The sequence below is a fragment of the Leptosomus discolor genome, chromosome 1 (assembly GCF_034619465.1).
Source record: "Leptosomus discolor isolate bLepDis1 chromosome 1, bLepDis1.hap2, whole genome shotgun sequence".
In the NCBI taxonomy this organism is placed as follows: domain Eukaryota; kingdom Metazoa; phylum Chordata; class Aves; order Leptosomiformes; family Leptosomidae; genus Leptosomus; species Leptosomus discolor.
Window position 1 is genome coordinate 191,679,216 of NC_141391.1, and position 24,309 is coordinate 191,703,524.

At 35.9% G+C, this 24,309-nt stretch overlaps 1 protein-coding gene across 1 annotated transcript in view; it reads right to left on the minus strand.

The window, feature by feature from the left end:
- CTTNBP2 (cortactin binding protein 2) overlaps nucleotides 1-24,309 on the minus strand; it is an 87,501-nt gene that overhangs the window by 17,055 nt on the left and 46,137 nt on the right. The window contains exons 5-14 of the mRNA XM_086473132.1: nucleotides 21,332-21,535; nucleotides 15,371-15,470; nucleotides 11,912-12,062; nucleotides 10,521-10,775; nucleotides 7,159-7,276; nucleotides 4,355-4,630; nucleotides 3,405-3,500; nucleotides 2,906-2,985; nucleotides 1,721-1,807; nucleotides 1,539-1,638 (exon numbers count right to left, since the gene is read on the minus strand). Of these exons, the coding sequence (XP_086329258.1) occupies nucleotides 1,539-1,638; nucleotides 1,721-1,807; nucleotides 2,906-2,985; nucleotides 3,405-3,500; nucleotides 4,355-4,630; nucleotides 7,159-7,276; nucleotides 10,521-10,775; nucleotides 11,912-12,062; nucleotides 15,371-15,470; nucleotides 21,332-21,535 (1,467 nt within the window). The remainder of the gene's footprint in view (nucleotides 1-1,538; nucleotides 1,639-1,720; nucleotides 1,808-2,905; nucleotides 2,986-3,404; nucleotides 3,501-4,354; nucleotides 4,631-7,158; nucleotides 7,277-10,520; nucleotides 10,776-11,911; nucleotides 12,063-15,370; nucleotides 15,471-21,331; nucleotides 21,536-24,309) is intronic.

The following is a 24,309-nucleotide window of genomic DNA, read 5'->3' on the forward strand; positions in this document are numbered from 1 at the left end:
GTGATGGCACTGAAATGACATGGGGGAATAATCACTGGCCCAAGCGATCCTCCAAGCTGTGACCAGGATTTCCTGGGAGGAAAAACTGACATAGCCTGAAGTAACACTGGAAAGTATGCTAACAAACAGAATGGAGCACTGCACACCACTGTAGGAGCCCATGGGATGGCTCTGCTTTTGTTCATGAGCACAGACATTGTCAGAGTTCATTGCAACCGAGAAAGCCAAAGAAAGCTACAGGATGAAAGCATACTTGAAAAACAGGCCCCACACTGGAAACACACAGCAGGTAGAAGACAGCAGTCAGTCTCACTCACTGAATTGTAGATTTTTCTATTAAAAAGTTAGTAATTCTAGTTTGTTTGAATAAAACAATTGCCTATGAGACTCAAATTCCTCTTGGTGTTTCTGGTCTCCCCATACTGAGAAAGAAAAAGGTAGAGGCTGATCCTCTCAAAGCTCTGGCTGTCTCAAAGTTTCATCACGGTGGCACATGAGAATGCATTCAGAGGTGTTGCATTGATACAACTGAAAACGGTACAATTCAAGAGCCCAGCCTCTTTCAATACAAAAAGTGAAATGTGAAAAATCACAGCTCCCGAAACACATGGTTTTTCCAAGCAGGAATGACATTTATCACATTTATTTTTAATGAGAATGACCATATTAAATAAGTGGCAAACATCCTAGAGCTGTAGAAGAAACCATAATAACAAAAGAGAAAAACCCAACTTTTTTGGATGAAAATGAGGTCTTGCTACCAAGGTTAGATTCAGACTACATTGCTAGTTTTTGCCAACAAAAAATCCCCCAAACTAAATACTCATAAAACAGAAATGGGAAAAAAACCCAGGAGAAAGCTGCAAAGGGGTGAAAGCAGCTACATACCTGAGAACTGCTTGCAAACAGCAAAACTGTATTTGAGCCAAAATTAATTGGAACAGTACCAAAGAAAAGAAAACATCATATCACCCTTCAGGCTCTTATATTATTACTGTATGTGTAGTATTATATATTATTGCTATATTATTTTATATATTATATATTAATATTATACACTATATTATTACTGTATGGTTAATACTATGGTGAAATAGAAGAAATCAGAGTCTGAATACATGAGCATAGGTAAAACACAGCACAACCCGCTCATGAAAAAGCCCTCCACAGAAAATATGCTTTTTAGCATATTTACACACAGCTACAATAAGGCAACAATACACCTTCATTTCTGATTCAGTAGATCTGAACTATAGCAATCAACTTTTAAAGGCTCACAAACAAAGGAAAAAGGAATGGGGCAGAAAAAAGTATTGAGAACTATTAATTTTACTTACATGGCACAAACTGTTGACAGAGCTCCCTATTGGACTGTCACACTTAGTTCTACCTCAGTTTAGACTCTTATCATTATTTCCCAAGCACCTGGGTTCTGTTAAAACATGTCACCCACTACGCAAAATGTATTTTAATGTATTTCTTTATTTTGTACCATTAAAAATTTTCCTACAAAATCAGTCCAGCTGAAATAATCTTACCAGTACTGATGAACAGTTCTGCAAGCTGCTCCTTGGAGAAACCAGCATCCACTTCAACTTTAACAATTTCACATGTGGATCCTGCAGCCACTTGCTTTTGCTGTGTTGGAAATTTATAGATTTGGTGAAATAGTGCAAACTTGAATTTATGAACAATTTACTTTATATGTTTGTGTTAATACCTTCATGCAGGCCGCTATCTGATATGCTATATAGTCTTGCAAACTTCCTTCTGGACCATGGAAAATGACATTACGGTATTGTTCAACCTAGAGAGAGACAATAAATTATTCTTGAAAGTTCATAGACTTGGAGGGGTTTTTTTACCTAAATGAGACAATCAGCACCTAACAGACAAAATTCTTTGTTTTGCACTACTGGAGTTGATAAGCCTTACTATATTAGTTTCATAATAGGCAATATTTGCATGCATCTTGGAAATATATTGATAAATTTATATCCTAATTTGTAAAACTACAGGAAAAGGTATTTTGTCATTATAACAAACATTAAAACTTGAAAAATTCAGGTAGGAAGGATGACTTCAGAAGTCACAAATATTTTCTTGATTTTGAATTAAAACAGATAAACCAGCATGAAGTTAAAATCATCAAAGAGTAGCTTAAGTCACTGCTAACTTAAGGACTTAGACTAAGGACTTTATTTCCAGTTGAAATGAATAAAAATAGAATAAAAATTATTTAATCTATCTTAGCTGTAAAATTACTTTATCTCTAAAAAGTCAGTAAGGGAATACACTCATATCATTGTGCAACATTGCTGAACACAGCAGAAACCTATGGCATGTAACTGTTCCTCTAACAACATAAAATACCATCAAAGGAAACAGCAGAAATTATGCAGATCTTAAACTAATTCTGATTTGACTAGCAATGTTAAAACAAATGACCTATGAAAGTTAACTCATATTACCCAATTATCCTTACATTTGAGGTATTAAATAAATTGTAAGAGTTACAGGACATATATATGCACTAATAAAATTGAAGTCTCAAATAATTGCTTACATGAATGTTATTCTAATTTACCTTCCCCTTAAAAAGTGGAATGAAATAACTTTGGAAAGAAATAAGATCTCACAGAGCTTTTAATATATTTTCTTAAGCAGTTCAGTTAATCAGATGGCAGTGATTTAAAGAAGAAAGATAATGCCCTCATGTGACTAAAGTTATTGGGGTAAGATTTAGGTGAATTTATTTTAAAATAACAGCTTTCATCCCATTTCATTTTTTAGAAGTCTTGAAATTCTTTCACAGAGTAGATGATCAATTTTTTTTAGTCAACACTGTTACAGAAGTATTTTCACATACAAATAGCATGTAGAGAGAAGCTAGCTTAGTACTTACCAGGCGGAGGTAATTCTGAAGTGTCTGAAGATGGATCATAGATGCATAAGTCACGCTATTTAGGCAGCCTTCTTGAGGTCCTTTAAAAAGAGATACACAAATAACTTTTCTAAATCTCTCATGTTTGATAAGCATGTATGATGGATACATATACTTTTCATGCAGTATTCTACAGTGACCTCCTAAAATTACAGGCTACGCAAATTGAAATGGTGAAGAAACGGAAGGCGTTTATCTAGCAACATAGATTCATGGGTATCCATGACATAAGTAAAATGGATACTACTATATAACTAAAAAGGTAGTAGGGCTTTTATGTGCCAGCATATTTCATAAATGTTGTAGACCCTTTCAAATCTAGTTAAACAATTGATTTGATATGATATTTCTGAGGATCAGAAACACTGAAGAACAAAACCAGTAGCAAATGATTCTCAAATTACGTATTTCATATGGAGTGCCTTAACATTCAAACCTGAAAATTATAATTGAACATTACCGAACAAAAACACTGTGATATGCTCAGCTCTGTTGTTCTTCAAAAAGTCCCACGGTGGCTGGGAAAAAATCTGACCTGTTGACCATGAAATGTTTCCTGTTAAAACGAAAAAATAAAAGAGAGAGATATTCCTTGTGTCTATATAAAGTGTCCTATGCTCAAGCATATTTGCTTGCTTACAAAGATTGTGTGCATACACTAACAGATTTGACAAGCAAACCAGTCCCATGTACTAAATCATACTATTATTTGATACATGACTGAGAATACTGTTTTCTGCCAATTGAGACACAAGTCTAACAGCTAGCCTATCTTTACATCTATACATGTAAAATCAAGTAAAATAAGATAATTCGCCCAGTCTAATGTGAATAGGGTTTTTTTGGGGTCAGTGGGCAGGTGGAGGGGGGAAGAGGATTTAAGATGAAGCACGTGAATTTTCAGAACCCTATGCAACTGTTGCTACCACCACCACATTTTGGCCAATTTCTCACAATTTTAAAGATTTTTCTGGTTTACCTTGATAAGTGAAGTTACATAAACCAGGAGTACCTCTGTTCTACCTATGCTGATGATTTACAGCCTGGATTTACTGCACATTCTGGATGTACTGTAAAGACATAGTGTGGGCTTTGCTCAGAATTGTCTTGTTTCACCTGTAACACAGATCTCTCCTCTGGACTACTAAATTGAGTAAAGGGCTAATCAACATAGGGCCTCATGGTCCCCGAGATGATATCAAAGTGCTTAATGAATTGTACTACATACACCTACCTAGAAGTAAAGAATAGTTTAATGCCAGCACTGTTCAAAGTTTCATAGCTAGTATTGGTCTTTCTTAGTCTAAGCTTTAAACGATCCAAAAGTCTAAAGATATTTTTATCTTACAAGACTTCACAAATTCAAGAAACCCCCAATTTTTGCTTTTCTTATTACACCAGTATTGATACCTAGTTTGACAGACAATATACTGCTTGCACTCAGGCCAATGTTGGATTCTGCAGCACTATTAAATGACAGGTCTTCTAGGCTCCTCCATCCATCAGAAGCAATTGCTTGGAAATGGTTTGTCACTGCCTGACTCACTGCTTTTGAAAAATCATCCCATGATGTCTGTTTGCGGATATTCAAAGCACATATTGTGTTTTCTGTATCAAATTCCTCTGTACCACAATGGGCTGGTTCAATGCCACTGACTGAAATCCTTACAGGTACATTAAGAGCATCTGTTGAAAAACAGAGAACCAAGAATGAGAAAAACTGTAAAACCTAATTTAAAAAAATTCTATTATTAAAGACCGGTAACATCTAATACTGCAAAGAAATGCTACAAAATAACTCCTGCTGCCAAAAAGCAAATGCTAAAGAGCGGCACAGACCACCACCACCAAATCAGAGCAGTGATGAAAAACAAATATCAAGGTACCTATCTTTTTTTTACATTACAAAAAAAATCAGGATTATTATGCTTAAAAAACAGAAAGTAAAACAAAACTTACTTAATCTTTTATTTCCTCTTTACAGACTAATTTCTTATGAATTAAGACAAACGGTAGGTAGTGTCTTAACATTTCAGTTTATTGTGGTTGTGCACATTTTTATTATCAATGCAGAAAGGGATTTTCTGGCAGTAGTGCACATATGGAAAACACAGTTAAGTGAGCCAAATGTCTAAATACAAATTTAAGAGCTAAGACAGAAAATTCACTTGGAGTGTATATTTGATTTGTTATAGAACAAAACTAATTTAATGAAGTTATTTTAAATCTTGCTCTTTGAAAAAACGGAATACAACTCAAAAGAAGCAGCAATCTATATGGATCATTTAGATGACTAAAAGTGAAAATGAAACTGTATTCTAACTTTAATGGCAAAACAATACCTTTGAGAAATTATCCCTGAAATTAAAAATAAGCACATGACAAAACGATACCAGCTTATTATGTAATCTTGCATGATCTTAGCTTTGCTTTTGAGTTCAGACACCAAATCTTCAGCCAATACAAATCAATGAAGCTTTTCCAATGTCAGAGAAGTTCCGATTTAAACCCACTAGCCTACCAAAGGGAAAAGATTACTCAAAGGCATCCTTTAGATGTGGGATTGTGAGAAATGTATCAAAGGCTTGCCCTTTGGAGGGCTGAACCTCAGGGAAATGAGCAATAAGAAACCCAGAGGGTTCTTTACAAGGAAACAGGCCCCTAGGACAGAGCTACAGTGTATGCCTAAATTTCAGTGCATGTGACATCGACAGCATAGCTGGCAATCCTGGCCCCCAGTCTTTCAGATCTGTTGAAGCACATCCTCCTGTCCTATGTGCATGTAATTCCTTACAGTGGAAACCTTACTGGACTGTGAAGAAGGTAGAGAATGGTACATACACAACTTACCTAAAATTCAGTCTTGGTTTGTTGAGGTGTATACCCAGATGAGAGTGGTGTTTACAAGCTTCCACAAATCAGATATTGTGGGGGCAAAAAAGCTAACTATGATTGCACTGATGCTAACTACAGGCTTAACAAATGAAAGAGAAGAGAAATGGATGCCAAAGGTTCTGGCCCAATAAAACTAGCTGGATTCATGATAAGCCTGCCCAGAGAAACAGGGTTCTAGGACTGATGAAAATAATACAAGCATCAACTTAACAGGCTACAGATTCGGCCACCAGAAATTGACTCCAGTCTGATAAAGAAGTAGACCTCAAAGGAGTTTCTAACAGAAAGTGAGTTGTGTTCCCCTCTGCACCTACAGTAAAATGGTAAGAACATAGATATTATAATAGCTGAAGAGGAAAATCAGAAGCAGCACACAGAAAGCCTCCCTATTTTGTCAATAAATGGTGACCTTGAGGGGACCGGAACATCTCTGTTATGAGGAAAGGCTGAGAGACTTGGGGCTCTTTAGCCTGGAGAAGACTGAGAGGAGATTTATCAATGCTTTCAAATATTTAAAGCGTGGGCGTCAAGAGGATGGGGCCAGGCTTTCTTTCAGTGGTGCCCAGTGACAGGACAAGGGGCAACGGGCACAAACTGGATGGAGCACAGGAAGTTCTGCCTGAACATGAAGAAAAACTTCTTTACTTTGAGGCTGACAGAGCACTGGAACAGGCTGCCCAGGGAGGTTGGGGAGTCTCCTTCCCTGGAGATATTCAAAACCCGCCTGGATGCGATCCTGTGCAACCTGCTGTAGGTGAAGCTGCTCTGGCAGGGGGGTTGGACTAGATGATCTCCAGAGGTCCCTTCCAACCCCCACCATTCTGTGATGTTGTCTCTAAGACATTTTTGAAGAACAAAACAAACAATCCCCTCAACAATAAACAAGTGACAAATAAAACTATGTTCTAAAAAGAGATTGAGATATAACTAGATGATTGTCTTAGCCTGAGGAAATTTGACAGCTATCCACCACTAAGTGAATTTTCTGCAAGAATTTGAAGAAAAAATAAGAAGAGGACAATAGTTTTTGAAAAAGTAATTACTAATATTAAATTCAGTAATTTTAAGAGAATATGGATGTTTGCACATGTACAATATACACCATCTTTTCAAATGGTTTAAAAACAATAAATAATTTAATAAGTTCCAACAAAAATTTATCATATGCTTTTGCAAAATTTCAAGAACAGAAAGTTGCTAAGAAAACTTAATTTTGTGGTGCCAAAAAAGTGACAGTTACCCTTTTAATATTTCTCATTTTTGTCCCACAAGCTCTTTACTAAAAACATTTTTATATAGTGCTGATAGCATTTACTTACTTAAATTTTCTAGGAGATGTTTGCAATCATCAGTAGCAACATCATGCAATGTTCGATTACACTTATCTTTTCTCTCAGCCTCTAGTCCACCATGGCTACAAAGGATTTCTAGACAGTTCTGCAAAGGTAATAACTGATTATTTACTTGTCCATTTGCTGCATTAAACAGTTCTACCAATATGCAGTTAGACTCCTAACTGAAATTCTTACACATGCATCTTGGCAGTGTTCAAGCCCAGGTTGGATGGAGCCTTGAGCAACCTGGTCTAGTGGGAGGTGTCCCTGCCATGGCAGGAGGGTTGGAACTGGATGATCTTTAAGGTCACTTTCAACCCAAACCATTCTGTGATTCTATTATTTCGAAAGATAGTCAGATACGGAGTTTCTATACAGAAGCGACCAAATGATGTTCCTCACAGAGTTGAAAACCAGGAGTAAAAATATTTTATAGCAGACCTGAAAGTCTCAGATCAAGATTTTGAAAAAGCAGAACATACGCAGCCAGGCTTCTACAGTCTCCAAGCACCAAATGCTGATCTGTCGAATTGAGAAATTCTTAACATCTGGCCACTAGTTTAGGTGTTCACACAAGGAAACAGAAGCCCAACTATGCATCTTGTTTTGAATATCTTGGTCTCAATGTTCAAGCAACAGTAAAAAGCAATTCTAAAGCTTAATGCAGACTAGTTAATGAATCTATTCAGATGGAAATCCATAAAACCAGTTTTCACTTTGCAGTTCAACAACTACGAGTTTCCATCATGCCTGACATCTGAGTGGGACACAGAAAAAGAAAAGCAATCATTTTACAATCACCTTGCAAGCCTCCTCTTTGGTAGGAAAACCTGAATTTCTGCAAGCATAGTAACAATGCAGAGAAATAAAGATGCATTTCTATTAAAGTCAGAGCACAAACATTTTGTGGATGCCACTAACATGATACTCCCTTAAAACTGAAAGACTTAAAAAAAGTCATATGCTCAACAAAAGCAAAAATTTGTTATAATTCATTAGAAATAAGCTACTAGCAGATAAATTTGGATTGGTACAATCATACTGTAACATGAAAAAAATACTAATTATACAGATCCTCCCAAACCAGCAGGGGAAAAAAAAAGCCCTCATAAAACTACATTCAAATGTTGATTGATCAGCAATCAGAATACTTATTAAATCATGATTTACAGGTGGCCTTCATGAAGGCTTTGTCAGCCTCAGACATGCCTCTCAAGCACAGATATCCCTATTAAGAAAAAACATCATCAGAAATGATACTAATTAATACTGACAACATCTGGAGTTAATCACAGCAGAGAAACCAAACCTTGAAAACAGATAGAAGCAGCTACTAAGTATTTTGATTCAGAACAACAGCTTGTTGCAGGTTTGGCTACAGCTACCTATGTTGTACCTGTTCTAACAGAAAGACTTTTATCAGTATATCTGATACTCTGAGACCTTTCATAAACATAACAGTCATTCAAACTGTATTTCCCAGTAAGATGAAATTTTACCAGATTGTTATTCCAGCACTCATAAGAACTTTTAAAAAAAAATCAATTAGCTCGCTAACTTTGCCAGAAGAAAATTAAGCATGAAAAAAAGCGCATATTTTCTTGCCAGGTTAGTAGGTTAACTGTCTCTTAAATGGGTGCAATGAATGGCAAAGACAGCAGAAGGCAGAGGACTGAACCGTGAAGCTGAAAGTATGAAGTAAAGAGGGAAGAAAGAAGTGGGAGAGAACAAAGAAATGAAGCTTATTTCCTTAGCAAAGTAAGAAGGTTTGTTGGCTCCGTTGCCTGTGAAATAGCAGCTAAGATGCCCTAGCATAATTAATCTGTAAAGAATGGCACCTACCAATCTTGAATGAAAAGGGTGCAAGTGCCAGCACTGTTTATATGCAACTGCCATGTAGTCTCATGAATGACATGCAGTGCAGATAAAGGATTAGAGAATGAAGTGTTAACAGTACTTGAAGGTGGCTATTAAGCTTTCTTCAGCTTCTTAATGCCCCAAACACCTCTCAAGTCAATAAATGCATTTAATCACATACAATTATATAAAGTCTCTGCAACACCAAAACCGGGAATCTGACTGCCAGCTATATATTGCCTTCATCACCTAAGAGAATACCCTTAACCCTCAATGGAGATCTTCTTAAACAGCTGACTTGGAATGTTCTCAGAAACTCAAAACCGTGAGTTATTCATGAAAGGTATATGTGAAGACTTCCAGTGTCACAGCCTTCAGAGAGAACACATAGCCAAAGCCTCTTTTAGACAGTAAACAAAACCCGGCTTTCAAGTTCCTGAGGGTTAATTATTGCAGAAAGGAGCAACATACTGCACACTATCTAGGTATTTGCTGACTAGAACAAACACCTTAAACTCCATTTAAATTCAGATGAATGGAAACGGAAATAAGAGTATGTACATGCCTAACAGACACTGCTAATGGAACATTGACTCTGTAATGCAAAATGCTGATTAAGCAGTGGCTGGTTCCTAAAAAAACGTAACTTAATAAACTAAACTGATTCTTAAATCTGTCTCTATTTTGAATTTATCACAGCAAATTTATCAGAAAAAAGGAAACATAATGACAGATATTGAATTTATTGTAATCACAAGCTGATTTTTGAAGTCTTGTACTGTATTTTCCTAAAATTCACTCTCTTCTGTGTTTAGTATCCTCTATTTTCTCCCTGGGTAAAAGTTTCACAGTAAGCAGTGTTAGAAGTGTAAAGCTTCTGTTGTCAAATCATTCAAGTGATATTCAATTTCCAGAAATCTTCCTGTTCATCACCAGTAAGATCTGTCAGGTCATTCACCATGTCATCAGTTATCCCAGCCCCTAAAAAACTCATTCATTGCCTGCTAAAAAGGCTGCCTAAAGTAACAAATTAAACAATGTAGTACTGCACTACTCTGATTCTCAAATTTCTTTTCCTCCCCTCCCTCCCACAGGAAAAACTGTTCATAGTTAAATCATCCCTAACTGTAACAGGAAACTGTGTCCATCTAATATCTTTAAGTACATGACACCCAATGAATTGGTATTTAGACTGGGATTCACCTCTCCTTAACTTAGAAAACCTGAATCTCAAGTAATAATGTTTTCTCTTTTTATTGTTGGCCCAAATTAGGCATTTAAATATGGCAATTCACCCCATTTGACACCTAGCTTCTGGAGTAAATTGTCCACTGGAAATATCTGTCTGTTTCTGCTAAATCAACTGTGACAACAAACTAGGTAACAAACTTAGATTTGACATCTAAGTTTTAGTTCTTCAAAGATAAGAAAGAAAGATTTATCTTGACTAAATTCTATCAGGTTACTGTAACTTGTTCACATAGACTGACCTTAAAGCCTTTTGATGCTGCTATGTGGGCAGCTGTCCAGCCCTCTTTGTCAGCATGGTTGATGAGATCTGCAGAAATAACAGGCTTTACTCTACTGCTATAGTTGTCTTCTCTCTTCTCCAAATCAAAGTAGTCTAAATTAGGCTCTGTATCAGTCAAGGAGTTCCCATTGTTTGGCTCTCCATAGTACATAAGGAGCTTGAGACTGTCAACATTACCAGAATCCACTGCTGCGTGAACTGGTGACCAGCCATCCTAAAAAAAACAAAAGCAAAAAGCACACTCCCACCAAACACATAGAAAAATGTTTGCAGAACTTATATCAGCAATGAATCTGAATGGAAGGCTCTGTTTGGAAGTTAAAAAGATAAGCAAGAGTGACATTATAATCCTTTGAGAAAACAGAGTTGCTTGTTTGTGTTTGGGGTGGAAGAAAGAGACGGAAGGAAACACAGCAGAAAGAAAATTTTATAGCTTTCTCCAAGGACAGTCCAACAGGCAGAGACTTTAAAATTTTTAGAAGATCCTAAGCGATACAGGACTTCTATGGTGTTAATAAACTGTTTCCTTATCATATAATCAAACTAACACAATTCTAATGACCAATTATTTGTTTCTTGTTGCATTACTCAATTTATCAGTCAGATATTTTCATGGTTTCAACATCATAACTTTCTCTCATTTCAAGTCAAATATATTTACTTTCCAAATCCAAAATAAATGAATCAAAAATATTCAGTGAAATCGAGGAGCAGAATGTACTGTGAAGCTAATACTCTTTGTGCTGTGTTTCTGGACAGCCTACATCCCACATCTATTGTCATGTTTACATCAAAGTCTTAAGAAAAACTTCAGGAAAGCACCTGAAAAGGGCAATATCTAGATGTTAATTTTGAGACAGTCCTCTTCCCTTTCTCCTGTAAATACAATTTTTTTTTCCATATTCTCCCATTTGTGATATATGAGACTTTACAATACTGATGACAAATTTGGGGCTGGGAGTTCCCTCAGGGACAAAAATAAAACACCCTAACATAAAAGGTGGAAGCAAAATCCCTTTCTCCTCTTCTCCACCTTAAAAACAAGTCAAACCAGAAGAGTTCTGTTTTGCAAATCCAGTGCTCAAGAAAAGTCTGCAGCAAACTGCAGGCAGAATCAGAAATATGTAAAATTATCTGGAAGTCACAAAATTTAGGAGATTTTATAAATTTAAAACTTAATAAAACCCAGAAAGCATGATGAAAAGAACAAAACATCAATTTCAAATGACACAGTTTATTCCAGCTCTAAAGAAGACTTTAAATAAATATTTTAATGTAGTATTTCCTAGCTGTTTGCAGTTATTCAGTACTATACAAGATACTTTCACTTTACCAACTATTATAACTTACGCTGGTTTTTACTGTTCGATCTGCTCCACCTTCCAACAATAGCTTAATACAATCGTTATTTCCATTTTTACAGGCGAGGTACAAAGGTGTCTGTCCTCTTTCAGCAGCATGGTTAATATCAGCCTGATACATAATTAATAATTCTGCACACCTACAGCAAACAATAAGGTAGTAAAATAATCTTATATTTGACATCCAAAACCTCTTTATAACTTACAATATTTAAGTATTTTTTATAAAGTACTGATTTTATAGATACAGAGCTACCTGTGATTTTATCCATCACATATACCCAAGTACAAGGTATAATTTTATACACAGGTATAAAGACAGAAAATCAGGCTACTTTAAAGCCGTAATTCTTAAACTACTGTAGCTGCATTTAAAAACTGTGAATGCGAAACATTTAATTTCACATGGCTAATAAAACTTGCTGACAGCTGCTTAAGAAAAACCTTCATCTGAGCAAAAAAGTACCACATCTTTTCTGACTACTGGTATTTAAAAAAGGAAAATAAAAAAAAAAAGGACTAGGACTAGCTCTAGATACCAGCAAAAGGGACACTTGCCTAGGGAAGTAACTTGGTGGGGACAGCAAAACAGCTACGGCACTACCTACCGTTCAGATCCCTGCATGAAGGCTACTCCAGAAGTAGGTCTCGGGGTGTGCTGGTAGCAGCTACTGGATTAGGGAGGATGGCAGATTAGGTGGAGTACTGAAGAGCAACTCACTAGGGACTGGTATTTGGATCCACGATCCTGTACTTCCTCACAACCCTGTACAGTTCTTGTGCCAGGGTTGGCTCCCCTTCCCTTCCCAAATCCAGCTTTTCAACAACTGTCAAGACTTTAGAAAAATCTTGATGCCAGTCTATTCCCTCTGCAGTTCAAACAAGGGCTGTAAACAAAGCTAATTCCGCATCTCTCTGGTTCAATATTTACCAGTCCATAAAAACAGGATATTGACAATAAAGCCTCAAAGCAACTGATGCATGCCAAATAACTACTGGTTAGGAGATCATACCATAACAAACAGGATGACAAAATATTTAATACAATGTAAGGTATATATAAGAATATAAGTATATAAGAAATTACAGATAAAACAGTCACAAGTATTTTTAAAAAAATTATTTTTGTTAAGTTTTTATTTAGTCAAAAAATCAAGTTCAAGATAAAATGCACAATTTTAGAAAACAGTAAAACAGGTAACATTAATATGAATTACTTAGCTGTGCTTTCTGAAAATGTTCAAATGAAGAAAAAAGATACAAATAAAAGTAATGCTTCACCTTATCAAATGTTAAACATATATCCTAACCACACAGTCACAAAAGTCATCTTAAGATAGGCTCATAACAAGACACCTCCATAAAGCAACTCAGATTGAGTTTTAAATCTGCTATGTTAAAAATACCATTTTGTTATTTTGCATTGTACTAAATGATTCTGGAAATGCTGCGTTGACTTTCCACCTCAGGGTCAGGTAAGGGCAGCCTGGCCTGGACCACATGGGAAGCGATTTTGAAAGTTTCTTCTAAAAGCATTTTCTGAATTGGTGATATTACTGAACAGCCTCAAATACTATCATTTTTTTTCTGACTATGTAATTAGAGATAAACAACAGTATTATCTAAGTTCAGGAATAAGGTTAATGAACATGTTGCAGGGCACTGGCTAGTAAATGTATCACAGACCAGTACTGTGTAATTGATAGTAGTTTAGTGCTGTCATTAACCCCAGATTCTTAGTGCTGTAGTACAAGTAACACAGACTACTATTTCCTTGAAAGGGGAAACACTATACTATTGCCCCAAATTCCACCTATTACAGAATTTTTCTGAGCCAGAACTTTGAAGTGATCAACAAATCAAACAGCCTGAAGCATTCATAGTCTTTCTGATATTTTTGGCTGGCCCCATTATTATTCCATGCTCACTTTTACAAATTGGTTCATGTTTAGCATCTAAAAAAAGTGAAAGTAAGAAAAGCGTTTAGGGATAGCACACTACATAACTAACTCTAAGGGAAAATGAATATAAAGTTTGCAATACCATAACACAGCAGATGATATATAGTAAAGTCAGAGAAATAAATAGCTTCCTATTTAAACAATGTCTAAGATATTTATTTTAGTAAGAAAATATGAAGAGTGTATTTTTGGTTTGTCTTGTCAAGACACATGTAATTTTTATGGATTTTATGTAAAACACTGAAACATTTAACTAGATATGTATTTCTGTGCTCAAAACACCTAGTGGGAATTTGCTACCTCTGGATTAAGACTTCCAACAGAAGATACCCATTAGCTGATACCTTTGAAGTCCTCTAAGAAGTGGCAAGAATCTCTGATGATCCTTATATACTCATGGAAGACAGTGAGAAGGACAGGGATCCCACTGTTCCTCATTGTTGGGTCAGGGCCTATCACCGTATAATAAGACTCTGACCCCTATGTACTATATCATAGTAAAATCCTTAAAAAAAAGCAAAATGCAACATTGAAAGAATCAAAAACAAGATAAGCAAACCCAAAGATATATAAACCAAAGGGTAAAGTCTGTAATAAAAATTCCTAGTCATGTTGTTTAAGACTTTTTGCATTTTTTACCCAGTTTTATCTGGATAAGGATGCTCTGGAAGAGGGTATCTAATGGCTGCTTCCAACTTTCAGTTCTATTTCCTATGATTCTATGGTACACAGTAAAGCTGCAGAGCAGAAATGCAACATCAGCCTTCAGGTCCTCTGATGAAGGGAGGAAAGAGAGGAAAAAGTCATCTGGATGAATTGTTGTGTAGTTCTCAGTATAAAAAGATGACAGAATTTTCCAATCACGCTGTTATAAAACACCAATTTTTATAAAATTAGGAGCCTCACAAAATAAAATCAAATAATTGTAACTACATTTTTAAGAATGTTCTTAGAAATATTGAATCATACATAACTTTCTGTTTTTCAAAGTTACTGATACAAACAAAAAAAAAACCTTAAAAAAATCTGATTTGTTGTTTAAAGTATTTGATTCTACACCACTCAGGAGAATTCCCATATAAATGTTCTTTTGTCTCTGAATATGATATTCATAGATCTCTATTCTTCAAAAAATAAGTGCAGAAATAATGTCTTTTCCCCTTCCTGTGTTAATCCTATATTATAGCTTATAAACTTGAAGAAAAATAAGAAATTCGAAGGTATTATGGCCATGCAGACCAGTATCATGCTGTGGTTACTAAGCATACATGTTCAGAAAAAAAATAAGTATGGAAAATATTAAAACCAGAATGCCATATGAATATGAGTTTCAGTACGTTTGCCAAAAAATGACAGTTAAATGCATTTTATACCATTTTATGCCTAAGAATGCAACAGTAATGTAATGAAAAATCTATCTAATATAGTGTAAAGAGAATATAAAATTTAGTAATAGCTGACAGGCAAAATCTTGAGACTTCACTTACTTGACATGTCCCTGAGCAACTGCTGAACACAAGGGTGTAAAGCCATTTTTATCAGCAGCATCAACTTCTGCTTCTGCAGTCAGCAGCAATCTCACACAATCTATAAATTGAGCAAAAACAGAGACCAATGCAACAAAAACAAGTGGTTAAAACTACCAAAAATTAAAAGGGGCAACAGTAGCCAGTCTTTTTGACTATACATCACACACCTTAGCGAACTGAAGTAGAAGCTCAGGAAGTAGTTTGCAGGAGAGGTGAGAATTGACTCCCAAGGGGCACCACCACTCTTTTGCAAAAAAGGCTTGGTTTGGGTTCTACTGGGATCCAAATATCTGCCCACTGCTGGCAACTCCCACAGTGTTAGCTGATTTACCTCTAAAGTGGGGAATTCGAACTATCCAGCAGCCCCTAAAGGCAGCACAGTCCCTCTGGTAGGCACATGACACATCCCAAATATGCAGCCACAGGGGAGATGCTCACAAGCTACAGGGAACTCAAGCAACACACTGGCCAGTCTTGTTTTAGGACACTTTGACTTGGGATTGCAATGACAAGTAAGATAAGCTGACAAGCTCAAACCTCCCCACACCGTTCCCATTCATAGATTTCCAAAATTACATGCTAAAAACAGTACCAGCCTGATTCCACCATCCTACAGCTAAACTAAGATATTTAATTACATAGTAATTACACTGCTTTTCATCTACAAATTGGAATATCATTTCATGCAATTAAGTTTGAAGAAAATACTTAATCTGCTCTATATTCTTGAAATTGGTTCTAGACCAAAATAAACCAAGTCTTTCGTAGTTGAAAACTACTACTTTGAAAATAAACTCAGCTAGAACATCAACTATAAACTCCTGACCTGATTTCTAAGCAAGCTTAATGCACTCTCTTCCAGCACTGGATAAGATCCTGGAGCCAAGCTTTGCTAGTTACGCTTATCTCTAGATATCAGAAACATATATTTAGAATTACTTAGAAATCTGACTAATCTAAATCATTCTTGAATGTATTTACTCCTGTTAAAATTCTTTCAAATATTAACACAGATGTTGTGGAGTTGATTGAATAAATACTTTAACATTAAGAAATAAGTTTTTAAAATACTGTAAATTATTACATTCTAAATTAAGATCCTTAAATTTTTAAACAAGTAATCTGATGAGAAATTACTTTTTTTCTCTTCTTTTTTTCTAAAGTTGGTTGTCAGGATAAGCTACCCAGACTCCATCTACAGAATTTTTTTTTTAAGTCATAAAGACTATCTCAGTTAAATAACTAACTCAGTATTTCCATTTATAAGATAATATCAATTAAAATCAAATTATATTTTTACTCATTTTGTAACAGAAAAAATACTCTGCTAACAATGACTTCCCCCCCCCCTTCCATTGTCAATCCCAGTCTTATATTAAACAATTAACTTGAAAACAGACAGATTCCTGTTTTACATCCTGAAATACTTCTAAAGTTTATGAAGGATGTTGAAAAAATTTTCATCTAGCAGTTTCAAGTATTTGGCTAGATGACTCTTTGGCTTCTTCATAAATCATATGTTAGCCATGCAAAAGCCATGAAGAACGCACAGAACAAGAACACCTCTCTGGAAAGGTATGGTTAATTATTGATTGGCAGATCATTCAGGTGACAGTTTATCTATGTGAAAATACTGTTTCCGATGCAGATCACTGAAAAGAGCTGTTTATCCTCAAGGATAGGTGCAAGCATGAGGAAGTACAGCCACTTTCGTAAGGCATACCATGCGAACTAGTAAGCTCTACATGATCTGTTCTGGTGGCATATCAAGTAATAGTACAATAATTTCCAAGAAGCCTGGGTCCTCTGGATGGACTTTTGGTTGGGATTTGCAGATGGGTAATTTGGGTCAGTCCAGGCTCATTAATTCCAGTTCACTGCTGAGCACCACAGAAACAATCAGCAGTGCAGAGGACTGGGTGGAAGGGCAGGTACAAGACAGACATCAACATTGTCACTCAGCTAAAGGTTTCGGTCAAAGCAAAAGCAAAACATGGAAGCATATTAGCACAAACACCTGGAGACTTCACTGCTCTCCACCATAGCTGGGTAGTCAGTTCTTCCAGAGTGCTGGCAAACACCATGCAGATACATCCAGTGGCTCGGCAGAGCTGACTCCATGTAGCTGTATGTCTCTGCACCTCACTCTTTTCTATTTCCCACATCATTCCAGTTTTTCCTATCAATCAGCATGCCACAGCCTCCAAATACTCAGGATAGAAGAGAATCGATTATACCATAAATGCATATGATTAGCACATAGCTGAGTCCAAAGGATATTATTATTATTCTCTTCACATCTCTCAGTTTCAGGAACTCTATTATTTCATTCCCTCTTTCTCCATCACCTCTTGTTGCAAGGAATGCTCAGGATTGGTAACACAATACAGATATGCAGATATATTAGCTAAGTGAACTACTGTATGTGTTATCAAGTGCATAATAGACTGAAGCAGCTTCTGCTTTGTTAATGGCTCAAACCAAGATGGCTTGACAAAACAATCTGTTCAGCTATCCCAATCTAGTGGTTAAATCATAAAATCAACAGTTTCCTCATGTCCATTCAAACAAAGAGAGAATTTAGTGTATATTTTTAAGGTGAAGTTCTCTCTCAGACTTACAGAATTGGGGGCAGTGTGTGCAGGAAATAAAGCAGCTGCTAGGAGCTTCATGTGCTGGAAAAACCCTCAGCCGCAGCTCTCAAAAGGCAACTGTTTATGAACAGGAAGGCTACACATTTTGCAAATAGGACAGATTAGGAAAGAATATTTGAGTAGTCTCTTTTCTTGTGTAACTCAATTTTCCCTACAGACTGGGCTGAGAGCACATAACAGCTGCTGCCGCCACGCTGGTTACAATGTGCTCTACCATTCTCTAGTTATCTACACATCTCAAATACTTCCTTCACGGAAACTGTGTGGGGATCATTCACTTTCCACTCTTCCCAGACTCTCTGCAACATGGTGTTTGTTTCTGAAGGGAGGTGCTCGTTATGCTGGCTCTTAACAAGTCTAGAGCTACTCTTTTCTTCTGGCCAACTATTTCCCAGGAGAAATTGGAAAATCTGAGAGAAGGCTGAGGGGAGACCTTATCGCTCTCTACAACTACCTGAAAAGAAGTTGTAGCGAGGCAGAGGTCGGTCTGTTTTCCCTAGTAACAAGCAATAGAACAAGGGGAAATGGCCTTAAGCTGCACCAGGGGAGGCTCAGGCTGGATATCAGGAAGAATTTATTTCCTGAAGGGGTTGTCAGGCATTGGAACAGCCTGCCCAGGGAGGTGGTGGAGTCACCATCCCTGGAGGTGTTTAAGAGACGGGCAGATGTTGTACCTAAGGACATGGTTTATTGGTGTTGGTAGAGCTAGGACAAAGGTTGAACTCAATGATCTCGAAGGTCTCTTCCAATCGAAACTGTTCTATGATTCGATGACTTAGAAGAAACAAGGGGCCTGGAAATCTCTGAATCTATTTAGTCACTAACTCCAGGTTGAAAGTATTCTCAATAAATTAAATCACGGTCTGATCAGGCACCAGGGTAAGCTTATGTGTTAAGTCTTACAGTTTGACTCTATGGTCTTAAGTATCTTTTCCAATCGAAATGATTCTATTATTCTAAGGAAAAAAAAAAATACAGTCAAAAGACAGTAACTTTGACAATCCTACTCAACGCAATGAAAAAATTTGTACAATAAATTATTTTATCCTTCTTAAAATTACATCAGTGTCGTTTCTTTCCACCTGGTTAGTTTTTAAAAAAAGCTACTAAAAATTACTTTTTCAAATAAGAGATTTATTCCTATACTTCCTTTCTGAAGCCTATATATTTTTACATAAATTTGCTTTTAAAAGTCTCCACTTCGAATAGCTGCATACATCCATGCACTTGGGAACAAACCCCAAGTAACAAAGAAAGGATTATGTATTAAAGTTAAGCACAAAAATCTTTCTCCAAAATATTATAAGTCTACTACTCTCAATTTTCACATAATGTATTAAGCAGACATCAATAGAATTACTTCTGGTTTAGCTCAAACCAGGACACTGCTGCTGTGTGATTCTCTCAATTCAGAATTCGTACAATCCATTTAGTCGCTAAAATGCGATAATTTGTACAATGAAGTGTTTTTCACAGCCTGCCAACTACAAATAGAAGAGCAACACTAAAACCTTTGTAATATATTTTATATCTTAAAAAGTAGAAGATACTAAACAATTACAGGATGCATATACATGTGTTTGTTTTTATTACTATGTTTTCATACTTCTGTCAAGTGCCTCTTTCACTTGAAATTTTGACAATAAAACAAGAAACCAAATTGCCTTTGCTGTCAGTAGGAGCTGCTCAGTAATTGTAACTGAAAATCAGGGCATTTGCGTCAACACGTTTTAGGAATACAAGATGAGTAGAGAAGAATTGGGTCAATTATGGTCTCCCACAAACACCAGCGATGATAAATGGATGTAAGTCTAGAAGAATCCACAGAACATCTATTCAGTGAGGGAGGAAAATAAATCCACACAATACAATAAACTCAATATTCAAGATAGAAAGTTTTTTTTTAAAAAAAAAAAAAAGAAAGGTAAGTGCCACAGGAAGAAAATAAAACAAAATAAAGGAATTTTCCAATATTTTAAAGGTCTTGGTAACAGCAAAGAATCTGTCAGATGAAAAGGCCCAGATGTTTCCACAAAGTAACCATAGCACCTAGCAAGCAAAGAGAAAATATACCATTCTGAACAAAGAACATTCCTCCTATCCCGATGCCTGGTAGCAAAATTATCCCTGAACATGTCAGAAAAAAGTATGCTATCTGCCTAGCTATGGATTTTGGATCCTCAATTTAATTTGATTTTTAAAATACTTGAGAAAATTAATGGAAAAGTCTGTCTAAATACTATTTTGAACAGTGGATCAGGGTTTTCTAATTGTGTCACTAACAAATACATTGTTAAATAAACCCACAAAGTACTCTTCAAAGCAATGGCTTCAAAGGCACTATGTTCCATGTTATCCTGTGAAATAAAATCTTAACTTTACTAAAAATTACTGGAATTTTGGCATTGGTACTGGAGGATTTCACCTTTAGGGTCCAAAACAGCATAACGCTATTATTTGCAATATAAGAATCTAGGAGATTTTTACATAAGTAGAAAAAACTACAGTAATGTGTACTGGAATTTTAAAGAAAGCTGCTGTTTGAGAGCCTTATGTTAACAGTCTGAAAATTATTGCTTGGAGTTTGCATCCATGAAATTCATATCTATTACTAACATATTGGCCTCATTTCATAAATATACTCATAAAATATGAAGACTGAGTGTTGAAAGCTGTGGAGACGCTACCTCCTCAAGGCTGAGGATTGGGGTAGTGGGGAAAAATAAAAAGAAAAATGTTACTATCTCAGTAGAGCCTAAAGAACACACTAAGGCCGTTTCCTCTAGTTCAAAAATAAAGACAGTTCATTTTATTTCCCAAGTAACACACCACTCTGAAACTATCTTCCATTATTTTCTCTGCTGCTGCAGAAGATCAAAACGCTGGTGATGACCTATTCTTTCCTGCTTACTCCCTGCAGAGGAAAGCTCTTTCAAGTTGCCTTCGCTACAAAAGATCTTTAGTTTGTCACAGAACACGGGGTGATGATATCTGGTGGCTTTTTATAGGAAGGGAGTGGAAAATTAGAATGGATGTTCCTGCAGAATTACCACAAACAAGAATGCTTTCTGTGTTCCAAAATTCTGCCTCCAGAAGCACTGCTTACATATACGCTGCACTATGACTTTTGTCATATAATCTATATATCTCGCTTTCAATTTCACATTTCTAAAACCCATGCATTTGACCTAATTTAATATTAAAAACTCATGAAATAAGCTTTCACTATTTCATATGAATGCCATAACAAAACAGTATCACTTACCTGTATGTCCATTCGTAGCAGCAGAATACAAGGCAGAATAGCCATCTTCACAAGAGTAATTAATGTCCAGTCCTTCTTCATTAAGCAGCATTGATAATAAAGTGACATTTCCCTGGGCAGCAGCTTGGTGAAGAAGGGTGGGCCTGCCACCCAGGGGGACAGGACCACCACTTGTTAACAAAGGGGTTAGGGAGGAAGACCAGCCTGTGAGTTAAAGCAACATAAGTTAGATGGAAAACACATAAATAAAGCTCTGTATTTTCTGTGTTCTTTTAAAAATTAAAAAGGATCTTCAAAATGACAGAATTTGTTAGTTTAGCACAAGTTTTGTGATGATGCTTTGTCTGTACATCAGAGGGTATTCTGAAGAATAGAAACTGCACACAGGGGTGACAGTTGTTAATGCAAATGAACAGGATTTCGTTACAAAAAGTTAATGTGAAACTTGTTATGAATTGTAGGAGCAGCTAGATGTCTCAAAAAATTACACTATTAAAATTCAGAAATTACCAAAACTTTTACACAATTTTTAATTTAAGAGCTGATATGCTGGGAACGTTTTTTAAAGTATCTAAAGAAAGGTTTCCAAAACAAAACACTTCTTTTTCACATGAAATTTCATCCTCCTTTACAGTCCTAGTGCAAACTTTAGTATTTATATCTCATCTGCAGTTATACAGATAAATTGCACAGAGAGCTCTTAATAACTTTAAGCACCTTTCAATAACTTTGTAAAAAAATGTAGAAATCATTTGCACAAATAATACAGAAATAAATATATTTATTATTGAACTGTACCTTTAGGTAATGTTCCTTCTACTCAGCAATACTTAAACAATATATTATAAAGTGCCCTAGTGTGAATGAGTAACAGGTTATATAAAATTTACAAGTGAAAGCTTTCAAGTCACCCTATTAAAAAATAATATTAAATTCAAAGTTTTGAAAGCTTAGGAGTTATCTTGGTTAAATGTTCTGTTCATTACTTATCAGCTTTAGTAGGGCGTTTGTTAAGAATATGAAGTTTTCTGCATAAGGCATAGAAAATTTTGTGCATTCTTCCTTGATCAAGGACTGCAAAAGAAAACAGGAGAAAGATTTTCTTCTTATTTTCACTATTACCTTTAGAAAATCCACATTATATTTCTCTCTTGAATAAATAACTTTGTATTCTGTGGCCACACATAGGCTATAACATGAGGCTAAAATTTGATGATACATAGCAAGTTTACGCAGGTTTTACTGTGGTTTTGCAACACCCAAGACTGAAGAGCAGCCGCAGGACATTACCTCCAGCTCCATCAAGCTGATCGAGTGCTATCCAACCTCCAACACCTAGAACTAGAAAAAGCTTGTGGCAGTAGCTCTACCATGCTGGGATGATCTGCTCCGTGTTTCAGAAAAATAAAATGAAATGTGGAAGTTCCCAACAGAATTCTATAGAAGCAATAAATTTGGGAACCTTTTAAGAGCTGGACAAATTTTAATTAAGGTCCTGACTTACACAAGAATCCATCATCTGAGAGCCTTAATGAAGAACACATAGTTTGATCTTCATCCAAAACAACAAAAACCCAATGCTTAGAGTATTTTCGTATCTGTTTCTAAAGTAAGCTAAATTTGTCATTTCATATTAAGTTTACTAGTTTAGTATGTAAATGAAATGTATTTGCAGTATTTTCACAATGTTAGCTTATTATTCAACTTATTTGATATTGACTGTAAGAAGCCATCACTACAGCTATGAAGTTACCTTATAAATCCAACCAACAATAAACTGTAAAGTTAACTCCATCTTCATGTAACTTCAATTCTGAAGCCACCTTCTGACTATTAATACTCTTACTAATAATTGTTTCTCCAGTACTTTTAATCAAGAGGATTTTGAGGGTTTTCTGAAGTTTGCAAAAAGAAAAAGCAATATACAAAGTAAACTGCATCGTTTAAGTAGTAAAAAAAAATCATATATATTTATTTCAACTTCTGTTATTTGAGAACAGTTAAGTCTTACAAAACCCCCAAAGGTCTGAAGAATAACTTTTGTTCTTCCTTTCCACTACAAAAGTGTCTTTATTTTTCCAGCCTTTTGTTATTTTTTGAAACTAACTGCACTGCAGCCGTTGTTATATATATATATTATTTTTTTAAAAATGTTTTTAAAATGGTAGTTGTGCAGTTTTTACTGTCTTGCCATGGTAGTTAACTGATAATTGACATTGCTTGGGTGGTGCTCCAGATGCTACCATTCTTTGAGTTATATTGGAATTATTTGGGGAAATTTGGGGAGCCTCAAACTAACCTTTAAACATGAAGTTCACTTCGCCAAGCAGTTTTGTAATATGAATAGTATTTCTGGGCTCCCTTCCTTCTTGAAAATAGTGCAAGTTTCTTGTTGTGGTTTTTTTTTTTTTTGGGGGGTGGGGGGGTGGGGTGGTGGTGTTAAGCATCATTAACAGAAATGCCAAAATAACAAGGAAATTTTTGGCCATATATGATAACTTAACTTTCATTTCAACTCCTTGAAATGAAAAATATGTTTTTGCAATTCAGTGATGAAAGTCATTATACTAGACTATCATTAGATGAAAACCTTCTGCTGAAAAAGGTACAAAACCAAGGTAACAACACAAACATAACTTTAGCTTCTATTATCAATGTAAAGCAACATAATAAAGCTGGTATCATCCAACAAAATACACCAATGTCAGAAAATACCAATAAATATGGTACACCATTACAGATGTAAAAAGTTAGAAAACGTGAAGCATCTGTGAAAGCTTGTAGGACATGCAGCGATGAAGGGCAGAGGGACAGACAAAAACAGCTTCTGGCATCAGCTTCAGAATGTGAGATGGTTAATTTCAGAGCCCAGATCAGTCCCTCATCCCCCGACTTTTATCTTCGAAGCCAATTGTATAGAGAGAATAAGTCAATCACTACAGAAATGAGCCAAATAAGACATACTTCATTGAAGAGTG